The sequence below is a fragment of the Vanellus vanellus genome, assembly GCF_965231255.1.
Source record: "Vanellus vanellus genome assembly, chromosome: 1".
Taxonomy (NCBI): Eukaryota; Metazoa; Chordata; class Aves; order Charadriiformes; family Charadriidae; genus Vanellus; species Vanellus vanellus.
In genome coordinates this window covers 195,527,018-195,546,208 of record NC_138905.1, presented here as the reverse complement: position 1 = coordinate 195,546,208, position 19,191 = coordinate 195,527,018, and the positions used below count along the sequence as shown (strand labels likewise).

Genomic DNA, 19,191 nt, shown 5'->3' with positions numbered 1-19,191 from the left:
AGTCCTGTCCTCCAGCTACACCTGTTTTAAGAAGGAGGGTGGACTACAGACCTCCGTAGCCTGGGACATCTGGAGGTCACTTTCAACATACACCATCCTGTGGTGATCTGAATAACCGAGCTGGTCAGTATCTTTTGGTGGAAGGTATTTTTACTGGAAGGTAGTTACCAATTTTAAAGGATTAGAAATTCAGTTTGTCAGGGAATGTTAAGAAATAGGCTATCCCAAGGTGGTTTTAAATCAACATTAAACAAACCATCCAACCCACCCACCCTTAGAATCTAGAGGAATCCATTCAAATGCAGGGGTTTAGACTTGAGGAAAGAACAGTGGTTTATACATACGGAATGATGAAGATGCCAGAGACAGCAGTAGCTTAGAATGACTTAAGAGGTGATCAAAAGTTATCTTCTCAAGACAAGATTTGAGACCAATATTGTAGCAGAAAAGACTTTGAAATTAGAAATAGCAATGCATTAAGAAATCAGGTAGCAGTTCACTCAGTAAACAGGATTAGTAAGACTACTTCTTATGGCAGTAGGCCTGCCATACATCAAAAGATGTTCAGTGCTCAAAGGAGAAATGAAACCAAGCTGGGAATAGAAACCAAACCTAAGATATGAGGCTTAAGGAGCTTAGCGTGCGTAGAGTATAAAAGGAAGAGCTGAGGTAAGGCAAGAAGCATGCAAAGGCTGTTGTATATAGTAGAGGAAGTGGGGAGAAGCCTATGGATTTTCTGCCCAGGGCCCAAGTAGTGACAGTTGAAGCAGTTCAACAGCATAATACTTTCAGTAGTGAGAATTAACTAAACTTTGGAACAATGTAAAAGGGAAGATGATGGATGCATCACATTAAAAACTGTAAAATGCAGTAGGCAGCATTAAAAAAAGGCTTTAATCTACTTTGTGACAAATTTGAAAGACTGAGTACAAGGTTGAACAGGACAACAATGCTTGCCCGATACTGATGCCATGTAAATCTTTTTTTCCCCTCATTATACTACAACTTGGTATCTTGAAGACTGTATCACTTTGGTCTTAACTGTTGTTTTAATATAACTTGTTGTTCTGATGGTTTATAGATGAAACTAAAGGGCATGAGCTACATGCAAAACCAAAATGGGAGGCAGAAGGAAGATAAAAATACATCCCTATTGTAAATGCAGTTGATAACAAAAATGCTTTTGCTAGTGTGAAGTCTTTAGTAGCCTTAAACTGGTTACCCTTGCTGGCAAATGACAGACTGTAGTAACAGAGATTGTTGTAGTGTACTTTTGATGGACCTTTTTAGTTTGAAATATTTTAAGCTCTAATTGATAAGCTTGTTTCTATCATAGACATACCCCAATACTGTTCTTTAATTACTTCAGAAGAAGTCCTAGTCTTTCCACTAACTGATCTGTAAAGTAACTTCACATCATAAAAAGGCCAAACACAGACTAACCAATTTTAATTTCATCTTTATTTCCATAAATCGAAGTTACACTTCAAGTGGTTAGATCCTGTTTCACATTCTCATCCTAAGTACACACCTACAGTAGCTACCATACAATGTGCACCTATTACCATTCTAACAGACATGAGTTGTTACTGTATTTTTTCAATCTGATGCAAATATCATTTGCTAACAACCATTTATAGTTCTTTTCTCCATTTACATGAAATGGACATAAGTTGTAAATTGATGGTGTTCTGTTTGCCACAGGTCCAGCCAACATTAGAATGTGTAGCAGCCTTAAAACTCAATAATGAACTGTTAAATAAGTAGCAGCCTAAAAGCATCTCAAGGTTCTACATATGGAGTTATTTCACACTGCACTAGGAGCAGGATGAAAAACCTACACAGTAGTGTCTATTCTATTCCAGATACATCTCTTCATTAAAAGGGCTTGTCTTTGTACCCTTTAAAGAAATACCTTGTGCAACTATGAGTTTAATGGAATAAAGATGCTGACTGTTAGAGCTACTTGTTGAAGCAAATACATACTGTCTTCCGTTAGGAGGCCATGATACATACTCTGAATCTTTCTGGATTGGCTGAAAAGTACAGAATGCATAGAAGTTCCTAGTGTCATCTATAGAATTTTTTTACAGAAAAATACTTTAATTTATGCAAAAACATAAAATAAAATCCTCTCTACATAAAAATCTCAATTTCAAAGAATCTTTGTATATTCCTTATGGATTCAACGGGAGAATACATTTTTCTGGAGTTGCAAATACCCTCTTTTAGAAGAAACACTTGATATCTTTGGCTTGCTTATATGCTGGATGGAAAAAAAAAAGTTTTAAAGGGAATAAATACCTAGTTACCTGAGGTTCATCTTTCGTTTCTTTTAACATGAACTTTGGATAAGATTAGCTGTTTGGTAGCTGGAAGGGGAAATTCTCTACAAAACAATGAAACACAAAGCTTATTTAGTAGTGCATATTAAATAAGACAAAGCTGTTTTAGTAAAACTAACTCTTAAGGTTAGTTAAAAAACAAAACTAGTAATCCTATTTGTTCCAGAATTAGTAATCCTATTTTTTCTCTATCATCACCTTCTTTACAAATATAAAGCATTACAAAAATATTCACAATAGTATTTCTACATTAATCTACTAGTCCATATTATATTTTGAAAAAGTGCTTAAAGAGGCAAGTTTATTAACTGCAAACTCATATCTTTCCAGTTGTCTAAAGCCCTGAACCAGTTGCTTAAAACCCTTGTTCAATACAGAATGAGGAGTTAAGACAACTTTAATTTTTCCTTCTACAAACGCCCTCCCTACTTTTACATTTTTATGTCAAATAAATAAACAGTTGCTTGAAAAGTACAGTGTGATTCGTGTTAAATCGCAGATTAGCAATGCAGTTACTTCTAAATAGGAAGTTCAATCTCTAATGTAAGGCTTTGAGAAATATTTCATTGCTTTCATTTTTTATCCTTCTTCTCATTATCCAATACTTTATATTCATCTAACACAGCATGGCCGGTTTCCTTTGCAGTTCTCTTTACAACAGCTTTGATACCAATATTGTCAATGTTAAATGCTGTCACACCAACATTGATTGCAGAATTCATAGCGTTGTCCGTAGCATGGCCAGCGTCATCCCCATACCTTAAGAAAGGCAGCAGTTTTGTAAATATGTTTACTTGGTATTGTTCTCTTCACTAGAATTCTTTTGAAAGCATTACCAAGAACAAATAATAAGCACACAGCCTGAATTTCAAAGAATAAAATTAGAAATTACCAAAACATTTACGTAAGGGCTGCCCCTCTATCATACGGCTTATTCTTTAAAGATACCAATATGCTTCTGCCTTTTTTCCCCTCAAAAACCTTCCCGTCTTTCTCCCTCCTCATCTAGTTTTGAGGAGTAGAGGGCTTATCTATAGAACCATAAGAAAGTACAGAAGGGGTGTGGGGGGGAAGTTGTGTCCAATAACACCTAAGTACTTTTTCACCTACGTTCTTAGGTAAAACTCCTAGTATCCTCTGTTCCCCCAGTGAAGTCCTCACAGCTAGACCCTTGCACCTGCTAAACCTTCTCAGTCTGCACCATGGGTGGCAGCACTAAGGAGGAGGGAAGGCAAACACTGTCTCACCTTCTCTACTGTTACAGAAAAAGGGACTGGAATCACCGCAGGCATATTGTTTTTCAGTTAGTACCACCGGTGCCAGAATCGTGCTTGGTTAGTACTTGTCCTATATCACTTTACCTGTGTCTGCATGGCATAATATGATGCTATGTCTGGTGTAAGAGCAACACACTGGTGTATTAATTCAAAGTCCCAAAAGTAGACTCACTGAGGTAGTGCACTACTGTGCTCAAGCAAATTAACCCAGTCTAACAGGTCTACCGGGCACAAAGAATTGCTGACATGGCTATGCTCATATGTTGGAAGTGGCAAGGTCCCTACAAAAAATTAAAAAAAACAAAAACAAAACCAAAAAACTATCATGCAGTGAAACCTTGTCTGAAAGAGAATCAAAACAGTGGCAAAGGGGAAGCTTGGGGGAGGAGGGGGAGGAAAAGTGACAAAAAACCCCAAAAGCCTCAAAGCTATCTTGAGAATTTGTTGGAAATTGCCAAGAGAGGAAACCTCAGGTCTCTCCACAAGGCTGTGGGTCCAGCTTCTTTATGCTTTAGGGGGCAAGTCAGCAGCCTCACATTAATTATTCAAGTGTGAAGAAAGGTACACATTTACACAAGTAGAGAGAGCATACTGAAGGAGGACAAGAGTCTAGTGAGAGCAGTAACTCCAGCTGTTCTGGGCAGCCAGACATTTCCCCAGAGAGCACTGTAATCTGACAAACCAGGCCAAAGGGAAACATTTCTGGCAGCATCAGAGTCCCAGCAGTTAGTGGAGTTACTTTTCCCTGTGCTTCTTATGACCAGAGGTTCTTTGACGACCTCAAAATAACGCTGTAGAGAAGCACAGGCTATCATAGAATCCAAAAATCTACCGCATTATCAGTACAGCAGCCATGGTATAAAGGCTGGAACCAAGAATGAAACTGGATAAAAAGAACTAGTGCTTTTTTGCTTTGTTTTTAATTCTCTGATAGACTAACAGCCCTGAATCACCAACATCTGATTTGCAGATCACAGAATTAATCTCACAGCAAAAGTGCAGTATTTGTCAATTTGATTAGTTGGTTTCACTTCAAGAACATTATAAGCCAGTTTTATATAACATCAGTAAAATAGGTAACATCAGTTAAAGTAAGACTGTAGCTCATCCAATACAGTTAGACTAACAGTTTCTTAATATTTGATAATTGATTTTTGCCTGTCTCAATTGCATCATTTGTAACTTCCTTTTCTTTGTGTTTTTTTTTAAAAGAAAAAATTTGGGCTATGCTTTCCCCCACTACTGATCAACATACACATATGATGAGCATCTCTTTATAATTCCATCTGCAAAGGTATTGCAGCTAAGTTTTAGCTGGGTTTTTTGTTGATTTAGAGACACTGTGATGATGCTCCTTTAGCTTTGTTTCCATTAAGTGCATTTTAGCTCGCTTACTGAAGTAGTTTGAGTGTCAGAAATCTTTGTCACTGAAACAGAAACGAGCTTCCAAAAGAGATATCATGTAGAATATGACTACATTTATATAGATAGATTCTAAAGATCAAATATCAAATATTTTCAATTATATTGTAATTAACTGCAACATTTGATTACTTGTTTTTCACTCTTAGTGGCTGTTGACTGCTGATCTCCATATTTCCTATTTTTATATCTAAAACAAAAAAAATTAATGTGAAATTGTGTGAAAAGAGTACCAGTACAATACCCCCTGACATTCCTACTCAGAACAAACATTAGCAATTAAGCACCACTGACTATAACTTCACTACCCAGCCTCCTATTTGAAATGCATCACAACACAATCCTGAATGCCAATCCACGTAGTACTGTATGTTGAGGTTTACCTTGTTACCTCCTGCTAGTAGCCTGTATGCACTTTCAGCAATACTTTTTAACATCTATTTTACTACAGTTATCACCAATTCCATTTAACCTACATGCTTTTGCTTATTCTTCACTTTTTTTCAGAGGTGCACTTCATGTGTTTTGCAGTTATTTCATATATTCCCTTATTCTCCACAGCATCTTCCAATACATGTGCTCAACTTTGTTCTTTCCATCATCTTAGTAACATCATCTTAATCCCAAATATTACTATCCTCTTCCCCCATTATCTTTTTCTAAGCACATGTGTATTTTGCAAGTCAAAGCTATCCTATTGCTATTTATGCCTTGGATTTTCTTACACAATATTCTCTTTTGTACCTCCTCACTTTAGTCAGACCTGCTGATAGCTGAAGTTCTTCCATTTTTCTTCAAATTTAGCTAAGTTTACATAAATTCAGGATGGGAGCTGAGAGGTTTAAAACCATAACTTTTTTCATAGTGACATTATACTGTAGAGCAAAGATATAAATCTGAACAGCATTTGTAACATAGCTGAAAGCTGTAATACTTCTGGAAGAGAGCTAAAAAAATACCACAATCATTTACTCATTTCATATTTTTACTTACAGGAGATGCTCATTACTGTGCACTTAATAGCTTATCATGTGCTGCATAATTACAGCAAAGCAGGTATTGCAGTTAGCTTCCCTGCACTTTCATAAGCTTTTTTTTTTTCCTGTATTCAAACACAATGACAATATGTTGTAGAAGACGAAACCAATGAAAGCATAACTTACTTGTATTTGACAGTTTTTACAGTCTCAGTTGAAACACTTTTAGCAATGCACTTTGCTGCACTTTCTAAACCTTGCCACACTGTTGAAAACCCTGTAAAAATAAACAGATTATTTGAGTTCATAGCATTGAAAAGTATGCAATTAAAAAAGTATAAGTTTCTTTTATTACCTTGAACTCCACTTGCTGCTACCACCAGAGCACCATCAAAAGTGGATTTGCCATCTTTATCTTTCTTAAGGGATTCTGGAACTAATTTGCTGCCGTGTTTCTTCACGTGTGGAGCCAGCTCCTTTCCAACACAGCTTGCTATCGAACACACTCCCTCAACTACCATAAAAGAATAAGATGCAGATTATTTAGTAAGAAAATAGAACATCTTTCTTTAAAAGTCCTCATTCCTAATTAAAAGTAAACTTCACCGAAGTCTTAAGTGTTGCTTCTATTTAAATATGCTTATTGGAAAGACAGACTTTAATCCATGCTTAAGTACCCAACTGACAGAGAAAGCAACCTTATTTTTCAGATTCTGCACAGCTCCAGTTCCTAAGAAACAAGTAAGGTTGGTCTTACGGCTAAAAAGCACTTTACAAGAAATACATATATGTCACATTAACTGTTTCCGTTGCTTTGTTATCCCCCACTTGCAGATAGGGAATGAATTGTGTTTCTTTCCTGACTTGTCTTCTGGAGAAGTCTTTCTTATGATCATTCCAGCATTTCAAACTATTTTTATAACATCCAGCACAATTTGCTTTTAAACTTGGATGAGTCACTAGCCACGAAATATAAACATTAATACACGTAAATAACAGAATGAAGTTACTGAGGGCTGCTAGGGTTACCAAGCACATGTGAACACCAAGCCATTTCTGTCTGGAAGTTTATACATAGTCTAATTGACTTGTTTCAGGTTATGCATATTTAAAAACATGCAAGTACACACACATTCTGTAGTGGTACAATATGTCTGTTAGCAACCAGTGACAGTACAGCTTTTAAAATACATGGTTATCAAATTAAAAAGAGAGAGAGACCACTTTGAATTAACTGTCTAGAACTTAGAAAAACACACCAAACTTAAGACTGTCCAGACTATTCTTTCAGGAAAGAAAAAGATGCCTCAATGCCACGTAATAAATATTAGTCCTAAAGCATGTCTCTTGCAGGAGATAACTAGGCACAAACTACTGATCACTGATTTTTATCAGGTCAGTCGCTTCTCTATATAGTTCAAAGAAACCAGCTCTCATTTTACAGAATATTTACTACTTAAAGCAAAAATATAATATACCATGAAGTGGAAATTTTTACCTAAGAATTGGCTGACTTTCACAGCTCCTCCAGTAGCTTGTTTGGCTACCTGAAGCCCTTTTGCTACAGTTGGGTTGACTTCCAGAGGTTTTTCTTCTGGTTGAATGTGTTCTCGCAGTTTAGAAGCTCCTTTGTGGATAGCTTTACCAGTATATTCTGCTCCTTTTATTAGGCCCCAGCTTACCCAAGATGCACCTTCAAGGCAAAAAACTGTATTTCTTAGAATGTACAATTTTACAGACTATGATTCCCACAGCCTTCCCTCCTCTGTCTTTAGACAGAGAAACTGACTTTAGAAACATTCCTGGTTACACAGTCTGCAATTATACTCTTCTCTGAATGGGTCTGAATGAATTCCTGCAGCAATTTCTGCTCCTACACCACCCACATTTTTTCAGTTCACTTTATTTAAGTTTAATACAGCCAGCCCTCATCCAAATGTCAGCTTAATACAGATACTCAGGTTTTTAACAGATATCCAAGCCCCAGCTGGGTCAGAAGTGACAGAACTGCACATGTCAATGCTATTAACATTCTGAAAATGTACAACCCTGCCATCTAGCCTTCCTAGGAAATTCATATTTATTACAATCAGCTGGTGGTCATTAGTATATTCCAGAGGTACTCAGAGGAAAAAAAAAGTTTATCTGCAGAAATCACAATAGATGCCTGCTTTAACAAAACAGCTCGTACAGGAGTAAAATTGTTCTATCACAGTGGTTTGAGTCACAGGGGGCAATATCCTAACATATAGTCAAAGGAGGAGCGTAACTCATTTGCACTCAACAAGACTGTTGGGAATGAATTTAAATTCTGCACTGTTTTTATACAGCTCATCAAAGTATCCATTAGATGATCACAACCAGAACTGGTGAACAACTTCTGACCACTCAGCTTCTACCAGCACACGTGCATTTAGGTGAAAATACCGTTTAAATGTTACAGAGGTTTTTTATTCAACATAATCCTCTTATTACAACAGTACCTGACAAGATTCCATGGGCAACTTTCTCACTCCATTCTGGCAACTCTTTTTGATTTTCCGCTCCTTCAGGTTGTGGTTGGATACGTACAGTCTGAGGCAAGTTAACTGCATCACTAGAGGCTTCTGAAGGCTAACAAGTGAAAACAAACATCTGAGAATCTACTTCACAACGTATCATCAGCATTTCTGGTTTAGGTGTTTTAGATGATGGAGATCCATTATCAAATAATGCTAATGTTGTGTATTCATTGGGTAAGTGTACAGAAACTCAAGGGAAATTTGTGATTCAATTACTTTTGCACAGAAGTGCTATGCATTCAAAAAAGCTTATCAGACAGTTCAGCACTTTCTGTACACTTTCTTCATCTAGTTACAATGAAAAAATTTGCTTGCCGACATGGCCACATGGTCAAGTAGTTAAGCAGGGAAAACTTAAAGTACAAGTTAACTAGAAAAAAAGATAAGAGACTTGTCCATCTATCATTTTTATCTTCTCAGAGGGAGGTCAACTCTGTTGTAATTCAATATGGGGACTGCAGTCTTTGGTCAGAGAACCCAGCTGCACTAAAAGAATGCAGCTGTTCTGGTTGTTTTGCTCCTTATCCTTTCCTCCTAAATTCAAAAATAAAGGAGATTATTCATTCTGTGTGCTGTTGATGCTTTTGCAGACTGGCACAGCCAAGGAACACATCAAGCTGTGCATGACACTGCTCCCCATTTAAAGTTGGGTGGATAGGTTCTGTGCGATTTCATGTCAAACACTAGAATTTCTGGAATAGGTGTTAATAATTCAACTGTAGCAACCACCACCACAGTCTGGTTAGTGTTTCTAAAAATTGTACCTTTACCCAGTCCACAGACAATGTATAGTTAAACTTTAATTACAGAAAGCAAAAAAAAAAAAACCAACAAACTGTAATAGATTTAAGTTTTTCATCAGATTCTATTTTTAGGACTTTTCCAATGTAAAAGTAAAAAACCCAAAATATTTCAAGGATTGAAAACACTGCTAGTTAATGAGGGATAGAAAGAAAACCCCTTTTTGTTTAGTCTAGAAGAGTCTAAATGAAAGCATTCATAGATAAAACCTATAAGTAGAACAGAATACACAATATAGAATAATATTTGATATGACATCGAATTCTTAGATTCCCTTGATATGTTTACTGGAAATAAAAGGAGGATATTGCACAAAGATGACTGTTGCAGCAAAACAAAACAAAACCAACATTAACAGAAAAGAGTAGATTAAGACTTAGAAGGTTGCTACCTAGAAGGTGAACAATGTATCACTGACATGTACTATATCATCAATTACTGCTTGACAGCAGCGTGAAATCTCATGTTCAAGAAATGTCTTTAGCATGCGACCAAAACACTTTGGGGGCTGGGTAAGAGAAATAACCTTAATGCACAGCTATAGCTAAAAACCAAACAAAACCCAATAAAAACCCCAAACTATGTTCCAGATATAATTTAGTTACACCACAGTTTGGGTCACTATGTAGAAAAACAGTCAATGAGACTTCTACAGACTATACTAAGGAGCAGAAATTGATTCTCTAATAAGACAAGTGACTCTACTATCATTACATTAAATATAGTTGTTAATTAGATCCTCATGAGTACTATATAAAACAAGACACACTAAATGTCCATCAGACTAGGCTTTGAAATATTTGTTCTATATCAGAGTTTTTAAAACTCTAGAAATCTGCTGATTTGCAAAATGTGGTAGCCTACAGTAACTGAATCAGCTCTTAAAACAACCAACCAACCAAAAGAACAATCAAAAAAAACCCAACTCACAGGGCACAGCATACATTACTGCTGTCAGTGGAGTCTGGAATCTCAGCAGTTCTAACATGTACTTCAGTGACAACTTTTTTTTTTTTTTTCCCCACACTATAAAATTTTGGAATCACTGTCCTGGAATTTACCTGGACTTTGTGGCCAGACATCTGTTTAAATTTATCTTCAAAATGCGCTCTCTTAGTTGCTGGGAGCTCTGAAGATAACCCTACTCTCTCATGGGCTCCTGGCACCTGTGACGTTGTATCAGGGAACATTAACAAAAACGGAATTTTAGGACAATAAGGAACTAATGCGATATCCAATTTGAACTACTTCTATGCAGGAAAGATGACAGAATTTTATCTAGTAAGTCCTGCACAGAAACATTACATAATTCTGTAGTACTTTTCCCTTTAAATTAAAAATTAGTGGCTTCCTGCGCTAGTGAAATTCCCTGCTGAATTCAACAGGATTTATACCATAACAGAACTCTGCCCACATGGCATGCTGCAAACTGGTCCTTCATCATTACTGCATTCAAATACTGGTGATTCAACAAGATTCTATCTTTCATGAAAAGATACAATCTTGCTATGAGCTTGTAAGTAGTTATTGATTACCATTCTTCCTGAAATGGTGCTCCAGTGCTCTGACAGTAACATTTTTCACCTTGTTTCCAGTCACTGTATCTCATTGCATCTTTGTTAGACTATGTGGTTTGTTTTTTTTTTTCTGTTTTCTCTATCTGTCAATATCTTACTGTAATAAGGCACCAGATTTATTTATTTTGAGATCCCATCTGCAGGCAGATTTTTGAGGTACTCATTATTTTCACAGGCCTTCTCTGAAGCTGCTTAACATTTTTGAACTGTAAACACATTTGGGCACACTATTCCAAGAATGGTATCACCAAAACTACACAGAGAGTGTGTGAGTGTGTGTGCAGTGTGTGTGCACGCACACAGGAAAAAAAAAAGTGCTTTCTCCTGAACACAAAATTTCAGTTTGGGTCCTATATTATCTTTTGGAAAAATAGAGAAAATAGACAAAATGGTCTCCAATTCCTCTCTGTGCTTACAATTTAGTATTTTAAAATTTCTGTCCTCCCATCTCACAGGGCCTACAGTTTCATTACTAGGTTGCTTAATCTTGACTACTTTATCTGTTTCTCACTGGGGAGCTTACCAAGCAAGACACAGAACTTTGCAGTTTTACACAACTAACTGTAAATGGGAGAACATATTGATCATTTACACCTTTCCTTATTGGCTTAAAACAGGCAGCACAGAAACTTACCTGGATTCGAAGGTCAGACATCTGTTTTAAGAGATCCTCAAAGAGTTCTCTGTCAGCTGCTGGAAGTTCTGAAGACAGCACTACTCCCACATAAGACCCTGGTATCTGGGACATCGTGTCAGGGAACATGTAGACTCCAGTATTGCAGCACAGAACAGGAGACTGGTTACACATTAGAGGATACAACCAGTCACAAACCTAGAAAAAGATAATTACATAAAGGAATGAAAGGATCATTTTTAAAAAGAAAGGCAGGCAGAACATACTGATAAGCACCACAAACTTGATTTTCCATAAAGTTTAGCAAGAAAAATAAAAAAGCTTTATGCCATCTTGGAAAACAAAGAAAACCACCAAAACCAAAAAAGCAACGTGACTGTGGAAATATCATTCTTGATTAGTTCTGACAGTCTAATATAGAGAAAAAACTAATTTCTACAGGACTATAATTCAGTCTGGTAGCCTCTTAACTGAGGTCTAGTCTTGATGCCCAGGTGTAGAAGCAGATGAAAAGCACTGCTAAACAAGTCAGCATTCACAGCACCTGTAACTTCCCGCAGATCTCAGGACAGGTTTGTATAATAGGATAAAGAGAACGTATGGCTGTTGCTGGCTGACTGTTGAAGACAGCTAACACAGGTGGAGGTGAGCCAGCAGACCCCAAACCAGGCAGCAGTTTTTGTTTGTTCCTCCAAGTTTCCCCTTCAATGATGAGACTTTGAACAGCCAATCTTAGCAGCAACAAGGAGATCCAAAGTCAGAAACCAAACCAGAAACACAACATACGTTACAGAACATGTCCACATGAAACAAGCACAGACTGAAAAAATCCAAACAATGCATCATTTTTAATTGTAGTTCAAGGTCTGGATTAACATGGCCCCATGTTATCCAAATTATGAGTTGTCCTAACTGCAATACCTTATCACTAGTTGAGACTAAAGTGGGTAGCACGCAACCCCGTTTTACACTGATAGGTTACAAAAGGTGAATCGACATGTCTTCTCTATTAGTTAATTTTATGAAATGAAAAGGCACATTAAGTCAAATCCTTTAGAAAACAGAATTCAGCAGAACAGTCAGCAGTTGACAACCTTAGGAAGACACAGAGGTAGTTTTTGCAGAAAAAATCATAAAAGTGTATATTTGCAGAAAACCGTTTTTCCAACAGCTGTAACACACTTCATATTATCACACAGAGATTTAGGCTCAGAAGAGCAAGCGTCTAAGAAGATTGCCTTTTAAAGTTTTATGACAGTTCTTGTAATTTAATTAAAGGAGAAAATTATTTTCCTATTACCTGAAGAAATGCAGGTGGACGATTCTGGGCCGTCCCACTATCTGCATCCATGAACTTCACAATGCGTAGATATCCAGGATATGAAGGAGCACTAACCTGCCCATCAGGAGTTACAAAGAATATTTGTACCCCTTGGGGAATCAAGATCAGCTCATCTGCATCCACTCCCAGGTTTTCAAGGGGAGGTGGCTGAGTACACTTACTGTAGTAGTCCTCACCCACAGAAGAAAACTCCCCAGAGTCTGTGCCATAAGACACAGTAAAATGGCCATTGGTAGCTTGAGGAGTATAGGCAGGAGGTGCTTCATTTGGCAGACAAAGAGGTTTTGCAGATGATGGACTCATAGCTGGAATTTGGCCCTGGCTCACAGTTGCAACACTTCCATCTGCTGCAGGTGGCTGACTTGGTACAAACAGAGAAGTAGGGGCAGGGGGTCTTTCTGGCTTTTCTTTGGAAGGAATGGATGGGTACAACTTAGGCACCCCAGCAGGGGCATCCATCGCAGCTGGACTTGCTTGTACAGGTGGGGTGTTTTCTTCTAGAATGCCAAGTCGAGCGTGAACATTTCCGAGGGTCTCCCTCATCTTCTGTTGCATTTGCCTAGCAGACTCCCACTGGGACCCTACACATGCAGGACCCTGAGATGGAATGCTAACTCCTCGGAGCAAGTGGTCAAGCCCTTGCTTGTAATAACTTCTTGCCTCTTCCTTGTGACCCAGTTCATCAGTATTCAGTCCTTTATTGATAAAAATAAAGGCTTTCCTGTACTCTTCATTAATAGCTTTAATATTTGCATCTTCTTGCATAACTGGATCCTGCAGCTGTTCCATTACTGCAAATAGGAATAAAAATTATTACGAGTATTCATAAACAAAGCCAAACAACGTTTACCTTAAAATGAAATGCCTTCTAATTAGTTTTCAATTATGACCATACTGCATGTACTAGCAGAAAGCTAGCTAGTTGCTTGGTACAGTGCCTGATATGTTATGGTTATCTCCTAATAACCTTCAGATTTAGAATTCATGATTACAAGACAGCAAGGCATTTATAGTCATCACATCTAGTTACATCACAGACATGTATAAGTTAAACATCAGAAGAATATGGACATGCCTGATAATAAACTTTCCATCTTAAAAAGTATTACTATCAGTAGCAAATAGAGGAGTAAAAAAAAAAAAAATTAAAAATCTAACTTTACTTTTGATAATATTTTTCAAAAAAAATCCTCAAAGGTATTAAAAATTCAGTTAACATTTTGTCTATTTAAATAAAGGCTGAACTTACACACTCAGTACATTTTCATCTAAATAACCTAAGGGAAAACACTCAACAGATTTAAACAAATCTTGATCAACTAACATCAACACACAGAATTGGGAAGACATACTTTGAACAGTTAGAAGTGTGCTTTACAAAACGAAAACAGAGAATTACTTATTTCCTTTACAGTGTTTATAAAGTGAGAAAGATAACTGGTGTTTTCCCTTCCTTGCTCCCTGGGTGACAAAAACTTGGAAGTACCAATATGTACAAAAGGTTGCAGGTTCTATATCTATTTTGGAATGCATTCCTCTAACTGCCTCATGAGTATTTCAACAAACGAAAAGCAGAAAATAATCCAATAGGTTTATTTGAACTCTAAAATGCGTAAAATCACTGTTTTAACTGTGTGCAGGTCTTCAGTCTTGGCCAAATGCAGCAAATACAAATCATTCTTGGACTAAGATCGTGTTTACAACACACAATGCAAAAAATTCCAGTGAAATTTTTTGCTGACAGTGTTGAGAGGCATTGTCAATTCAGAAAAATCAGGTTATTATACTAGAAGAGAATAATGATCTTGGACAACAAAAATGGGATACTATATAAAAATGAAAGAGCATGCATATTTAAGAAAACAATGATCCTCTGTTGTAAGCTGGATGCTAGAAAAATCTAGAGACATCTGTCAATCACAATGATAGCAAGCTACAGAAAACATGGGGGTAAGTAAAATCCGAAGTGCAAAAATAAAAATACTTGCCACTGTACATAGCATTGGTGAGACCTCACACAATGCTGAGCCACGTTCAGAAAAGCTGCACCAGAACAGGAAGAGGTATGCAGGTTACTGATTTTTTTTTCTGGTGAATCAAGTACTTTACTTTTCCCTAGAGTGTGGTAAGTTTGGCTTACCAAGCCAATAAACCAAAGGCTGAAAGATTGGATTAGTCTCTAAAAACACAATGGATGAAATGAAGAAAGTAAATCAGGAAAGAAGAAAAGAACTACTGAAATCCAAACCTTTAATAAAATCCTGAAATAGTACCTAAATTTAAGTTTATTTAATGTCTTTTCTTGTTTTAGTCTAACTACCAATAAAGTAAAAAAAATATATATATAATCTGGAAAATATCCTTCCTTAAGAACCGCAAGTCATGAAAAGATTTTAAAGAGGCAAAGATGGAATGCTGTACTCTACTCCCACATTCTTTATGATCAAAATGCAGATAGCACTTATGTGACTGATGCATCTGCAGTCACGTGACAGAAGTGCCATGTAATCTGGAACACATCTGTATTTTTATGATGGGACAGAATCCAATTTCACACAAAAGACAAGATGTGCGATTTCAGTCCAATGACAGAAACATAGGAATATGACAGTGATGGCTTGAGAAGGCAGCCCACGTGGAGCAGATCCGCAGCGACTCAAACCACCAGGCTTGCTGCCCAGTCCCCATTGCACAGCAGAAAAACGATTCTTGGGCTGGAGGAGATTTTTCATATTGATTGCAGTGACTTGCTGTCAATAGGCTCAGCATCTTTGATTTAAGCTGAAGAACAGTGGCATAAGAATAACTGTCTATTTAATAACCACCAAGTACATCAAGCTTAGAAGTTGTAAGCATGCTTCTGACCAGCACAACAGCAAGCAATTATAATGAAAGTAACTGGAGAGAACTCTAACAAGTTTGTGAATATATAGCTGGATCCTTACATGAAAGATTATACTTAACCATGTCAAATATTTTATGATCTAGACGTTAACCACTTAGGATATGCATAGTCAAAATATTTGCTAGCCAAAAAATCTAAGGAGTCCCAGACCACATCATCTTGTGCCAACACTTGTATTTACTAATGAAAAATCCTTTTTTCTTTTTAAGAAGGGTATAAAGGTAAAAAACACTTTAACAGTAAAGAACTCTGATTTAAAAATTATTGTAGGCTTCCAAAACACAGAAAATGTTTAGAAGACTGAGAAAGACCAACAAGTTTAACCAAACATCAGTTTATTTCTTTATGAGCAAAATTTAGTGTTTTGACATTTTTAGTGCCTGTGAATCCAATTCTGTAAAAATTCCCTTCTTAAGGCTTTAAGTAAACAATTCATTTGTGTGAACACAATTGCAGTACCATAGTCTACTTTGCCCCATGTTCTTTGATTTGTTTTTGCTGGGGGAGGCTAAGGCAAAAACACTTCACAGATTTTAAATAGTTCTTTTGCTAGTGATTGTTAGTATATAACAAGAAGAGACATCAAGTAAAATCCTAAAGTCATAGCTATATTTCAACTTAATAGTGAATTAATTTGCTATTCACTGTATGCTCATCATACTGTCAGCATCACTGTTCTTGCTAAAGCTCAGTCTATTAACACTAAAAAAGGTCTGTAAGAGAACGGACATGTCAGCACGATCAGTGTATATAGAGCACTAGTGCACGGCCGTGCATGGTAGAGATACAAAAGCTGGCTCAGCAATTCAGAAGAGCGGGAGTGTTGCAACTCATCTCTGATTGTTTGAAACATCCCAAGTTTGCAGCATATGTACAGTATAGTTACCACCAAACTACACATTTGGGTGGCAAAGCACTTGGGAATGGAAGAATGAATTCACAGTAGATTTTTAAGTTTAACACAAGGTAACTAAAAGTCAGCCTGAAGAGCTGCATTTAATTCATTCTTATTATTAAAATTAATACCAAATAATGGGTGGCATAAAGTAAATAAGCCAACTGGATTGCTCCCTCACAACACAAGAAATATTCTCTGAAACAGAAGTAGCAATCTGATCTTATGCAAGGAAGATCCTCAGTCATTATTATTTTCAGTGTATGACCTTAATATAGTATTTAAGCGTCCCGCATGTTTTAATATTTATCTGTAATCCATTTCTGTACAATGCAGAGTCTTACTTCCTCTGTTTTAAAGCTGGAATGAACGGAAAAGTGTATATTACTAAATACGAGAGTCCCTCAAACCAACCCTTGGTCCTACAGCCAGTGCAGATTGGCCCAGATCTGTACTACTTAGTACTAAATAAGATTTAGAGGAACTTGTCTTGGAGAAAGCTAGTCCAAAACAGAGCTAAGAAAAGAGCTAACAGGCACTGTAGATAATCACAGATCAATCCAGTGCTTGAGCTCACTCCTTGGCCCTTTCTCATTTATTAGTACAGATACACTCTGTGGTATTAAGTGACTCGACCTGGGGAGGCTACAGTGCAGCAGGGAAACTTGAGTTCAATTTGATACTGTAAGCCAACATCTCAAATGTCTGGCTGACCATCCTTCCTCTGAAGCAGCAAACCACACTTCATTAAAAAATAATGTATATTAAAAAAAAAAAAAAAAAGCTCAATGGTGGATCTTACTGCCAGAAGGTAAACATGAAGCCTAAAGCTGATTAAGAAGATTAAATATCCTGACTGACGGAGGTAGAAGACTCTTTCCAACTCACTATTCTTAAAGCCTGGGGGGTGTAGGGGAGGAAAAAGCAAAACCAGAACAAACCCCTTAATCTAAGAGCTCTTCCTATATGACAACTGTTTCCTATCAGCTACTGATTTCGAAGATGAAGAGAATGAAGGAGAACTACCATGCAGACAGAATTGTTTAAGCCTTATTTCTGTAGGGAAAGAGCAATTAAGGAAGTATTAGTAACTTCCAAGATTTTAGAGAACAAATGGAATTAAAACAAATGTTATAAAGGATTTAAACTAATATAAGACAGGGACCTACTGATAAATTTATTGGGTTTTTTTGCTTTTAGTTTATTTAAATTAGGTTGTTTAAAGTAGCCCTTACATTTTCATTAAGTGGTGGCCTACTGCTAGTTTTCAAGCATCTTTTGACATTTCAACCAACACCATCTTCTCAGGCCGGTAACCCAGCACCTACGTTCAGCCAGCCAGTGTGGTCTATTTTCCTCCTCTCTGTACTACTGCTGTCTCAAGCCTTTTTTTTCCCAAATAAATGGATTTCCTTCATGACTCCCTGGTCTTATATTTCCATCACATGCTCTCAGGGCAGAGCTTTTAGGCTCTGAGTGCCTACTTAGCACTTCTCTAAAAAGGAAAGTGAAAAACCAGTGGGGCGGATAATTCCCTTCATGATGCAGCCCTGCTGCCGGGCACTTACGTTTTTCACAGTATTCAAGGACAAAGACATTGCCACTATCTACCATTCTGTGGCCAAAGATTCTAACAACATCACGGAAAATTCAGCGTCACGTAAGATTGCCAACAGATTTTGCCATATTCAAACAACTCAAGCCCAAACTGTCTTGACACACATCTTTTAAAAAACAGACAAAATACATGGGGCAGTCTTCCACAGTATTTTGACAAATAACCTCTCGGTTCCATAGGGAGACGCTCAAAAAGTTATTTATTATCATGGATACCCTCATCACACCCCTCCCCGCTGCCCCCCTCCCCCAATCTACAAAGCACTCTGGGGCCAGGCGGCTCCTCCGACCCCCCCTCCCCCCCACCCGCCGCCTCCCGCGGGGTTCCCTGCTCCTTCCGAGCCAGCCCGGCCGCACCGCACCCATTCGGGCCTCCACACCCGCCCGCCCAGCCTCGGCCGTCTCCGCGGTGACGGGACACAAGCCACCCGGGCGCCTGTCACCGCCTTCCCCCCCACCAGGCCCTGCCCGGGCCTGCCCCCCGCCTCCCCACCGCTCACCCAGCTACCCCCGCCTCACGCTAACCGGGACGCCCCCGCGGCTCCGCAGAGGAGCCCCCGTCAACCCAACCCCGCGGCCGCGCTCGGCGAGCCAGGCCCCGCTCACCGAGCCAAACCCCGCTGCGCCCCGGCCCGCCTGCGCCACCGCCGCCGCTTCCCGGGTCAGGCGGCAGCGGGCGGGGCCGCCGGCACGCGGGCGGTGACCTCAGCGAGCGCCCGTGGCGGGGGGCGGGCCGAGCCGGTGCTGAGGGAGCGCCGCTGCGGGCAAAGGGGAGGGGGACCGCGACGGTGGCGGCAGCGGCTGTTCGGGGGAGGGGGGGGGGGGACGGGGAGGGCGG

General features: G+C 38.5%; 1 protein-coding gene across 1 annotated transcript; it reads right to left on the bottom strand.

The window, feature by feature from the left end:
- Nucleotides 1–1,448: 1,448 nt before the first annotated feature.
- Nucleotides 1,449–19,015, bottom strand: SPART (spartin). The gene is made up of 8 exons (XM_082498386.1): nucleotides 18,960–19,015; nucleotides 12,895–13,727; nucleotides 11,595–11,792; nucleotides 8,505–8,634; nucleotides 7,520–7,714; nucleotides 6,377–6,535; nucleotides 6,208–6,298; nucleotides 1,449–3,104 (listed from the first exon to the last, which is right to left on the bottom strand). Exons 2-8 carry the CDS (start codon nucleotides 13,723–13,725, stop codon nucleotides 2,918–2,920), a joined length of 1,791 nt encoding a protein of 596 aa, XP_082354512.1. The 5' UTR covers nucleotides 13,726–13,727; nucleotides 18,960–19,015; the 3' UTR covers nucleotides 1,449–2,917.
- Nucleotides 19,016–19,191: the final 176 nt, after the last annotated feature.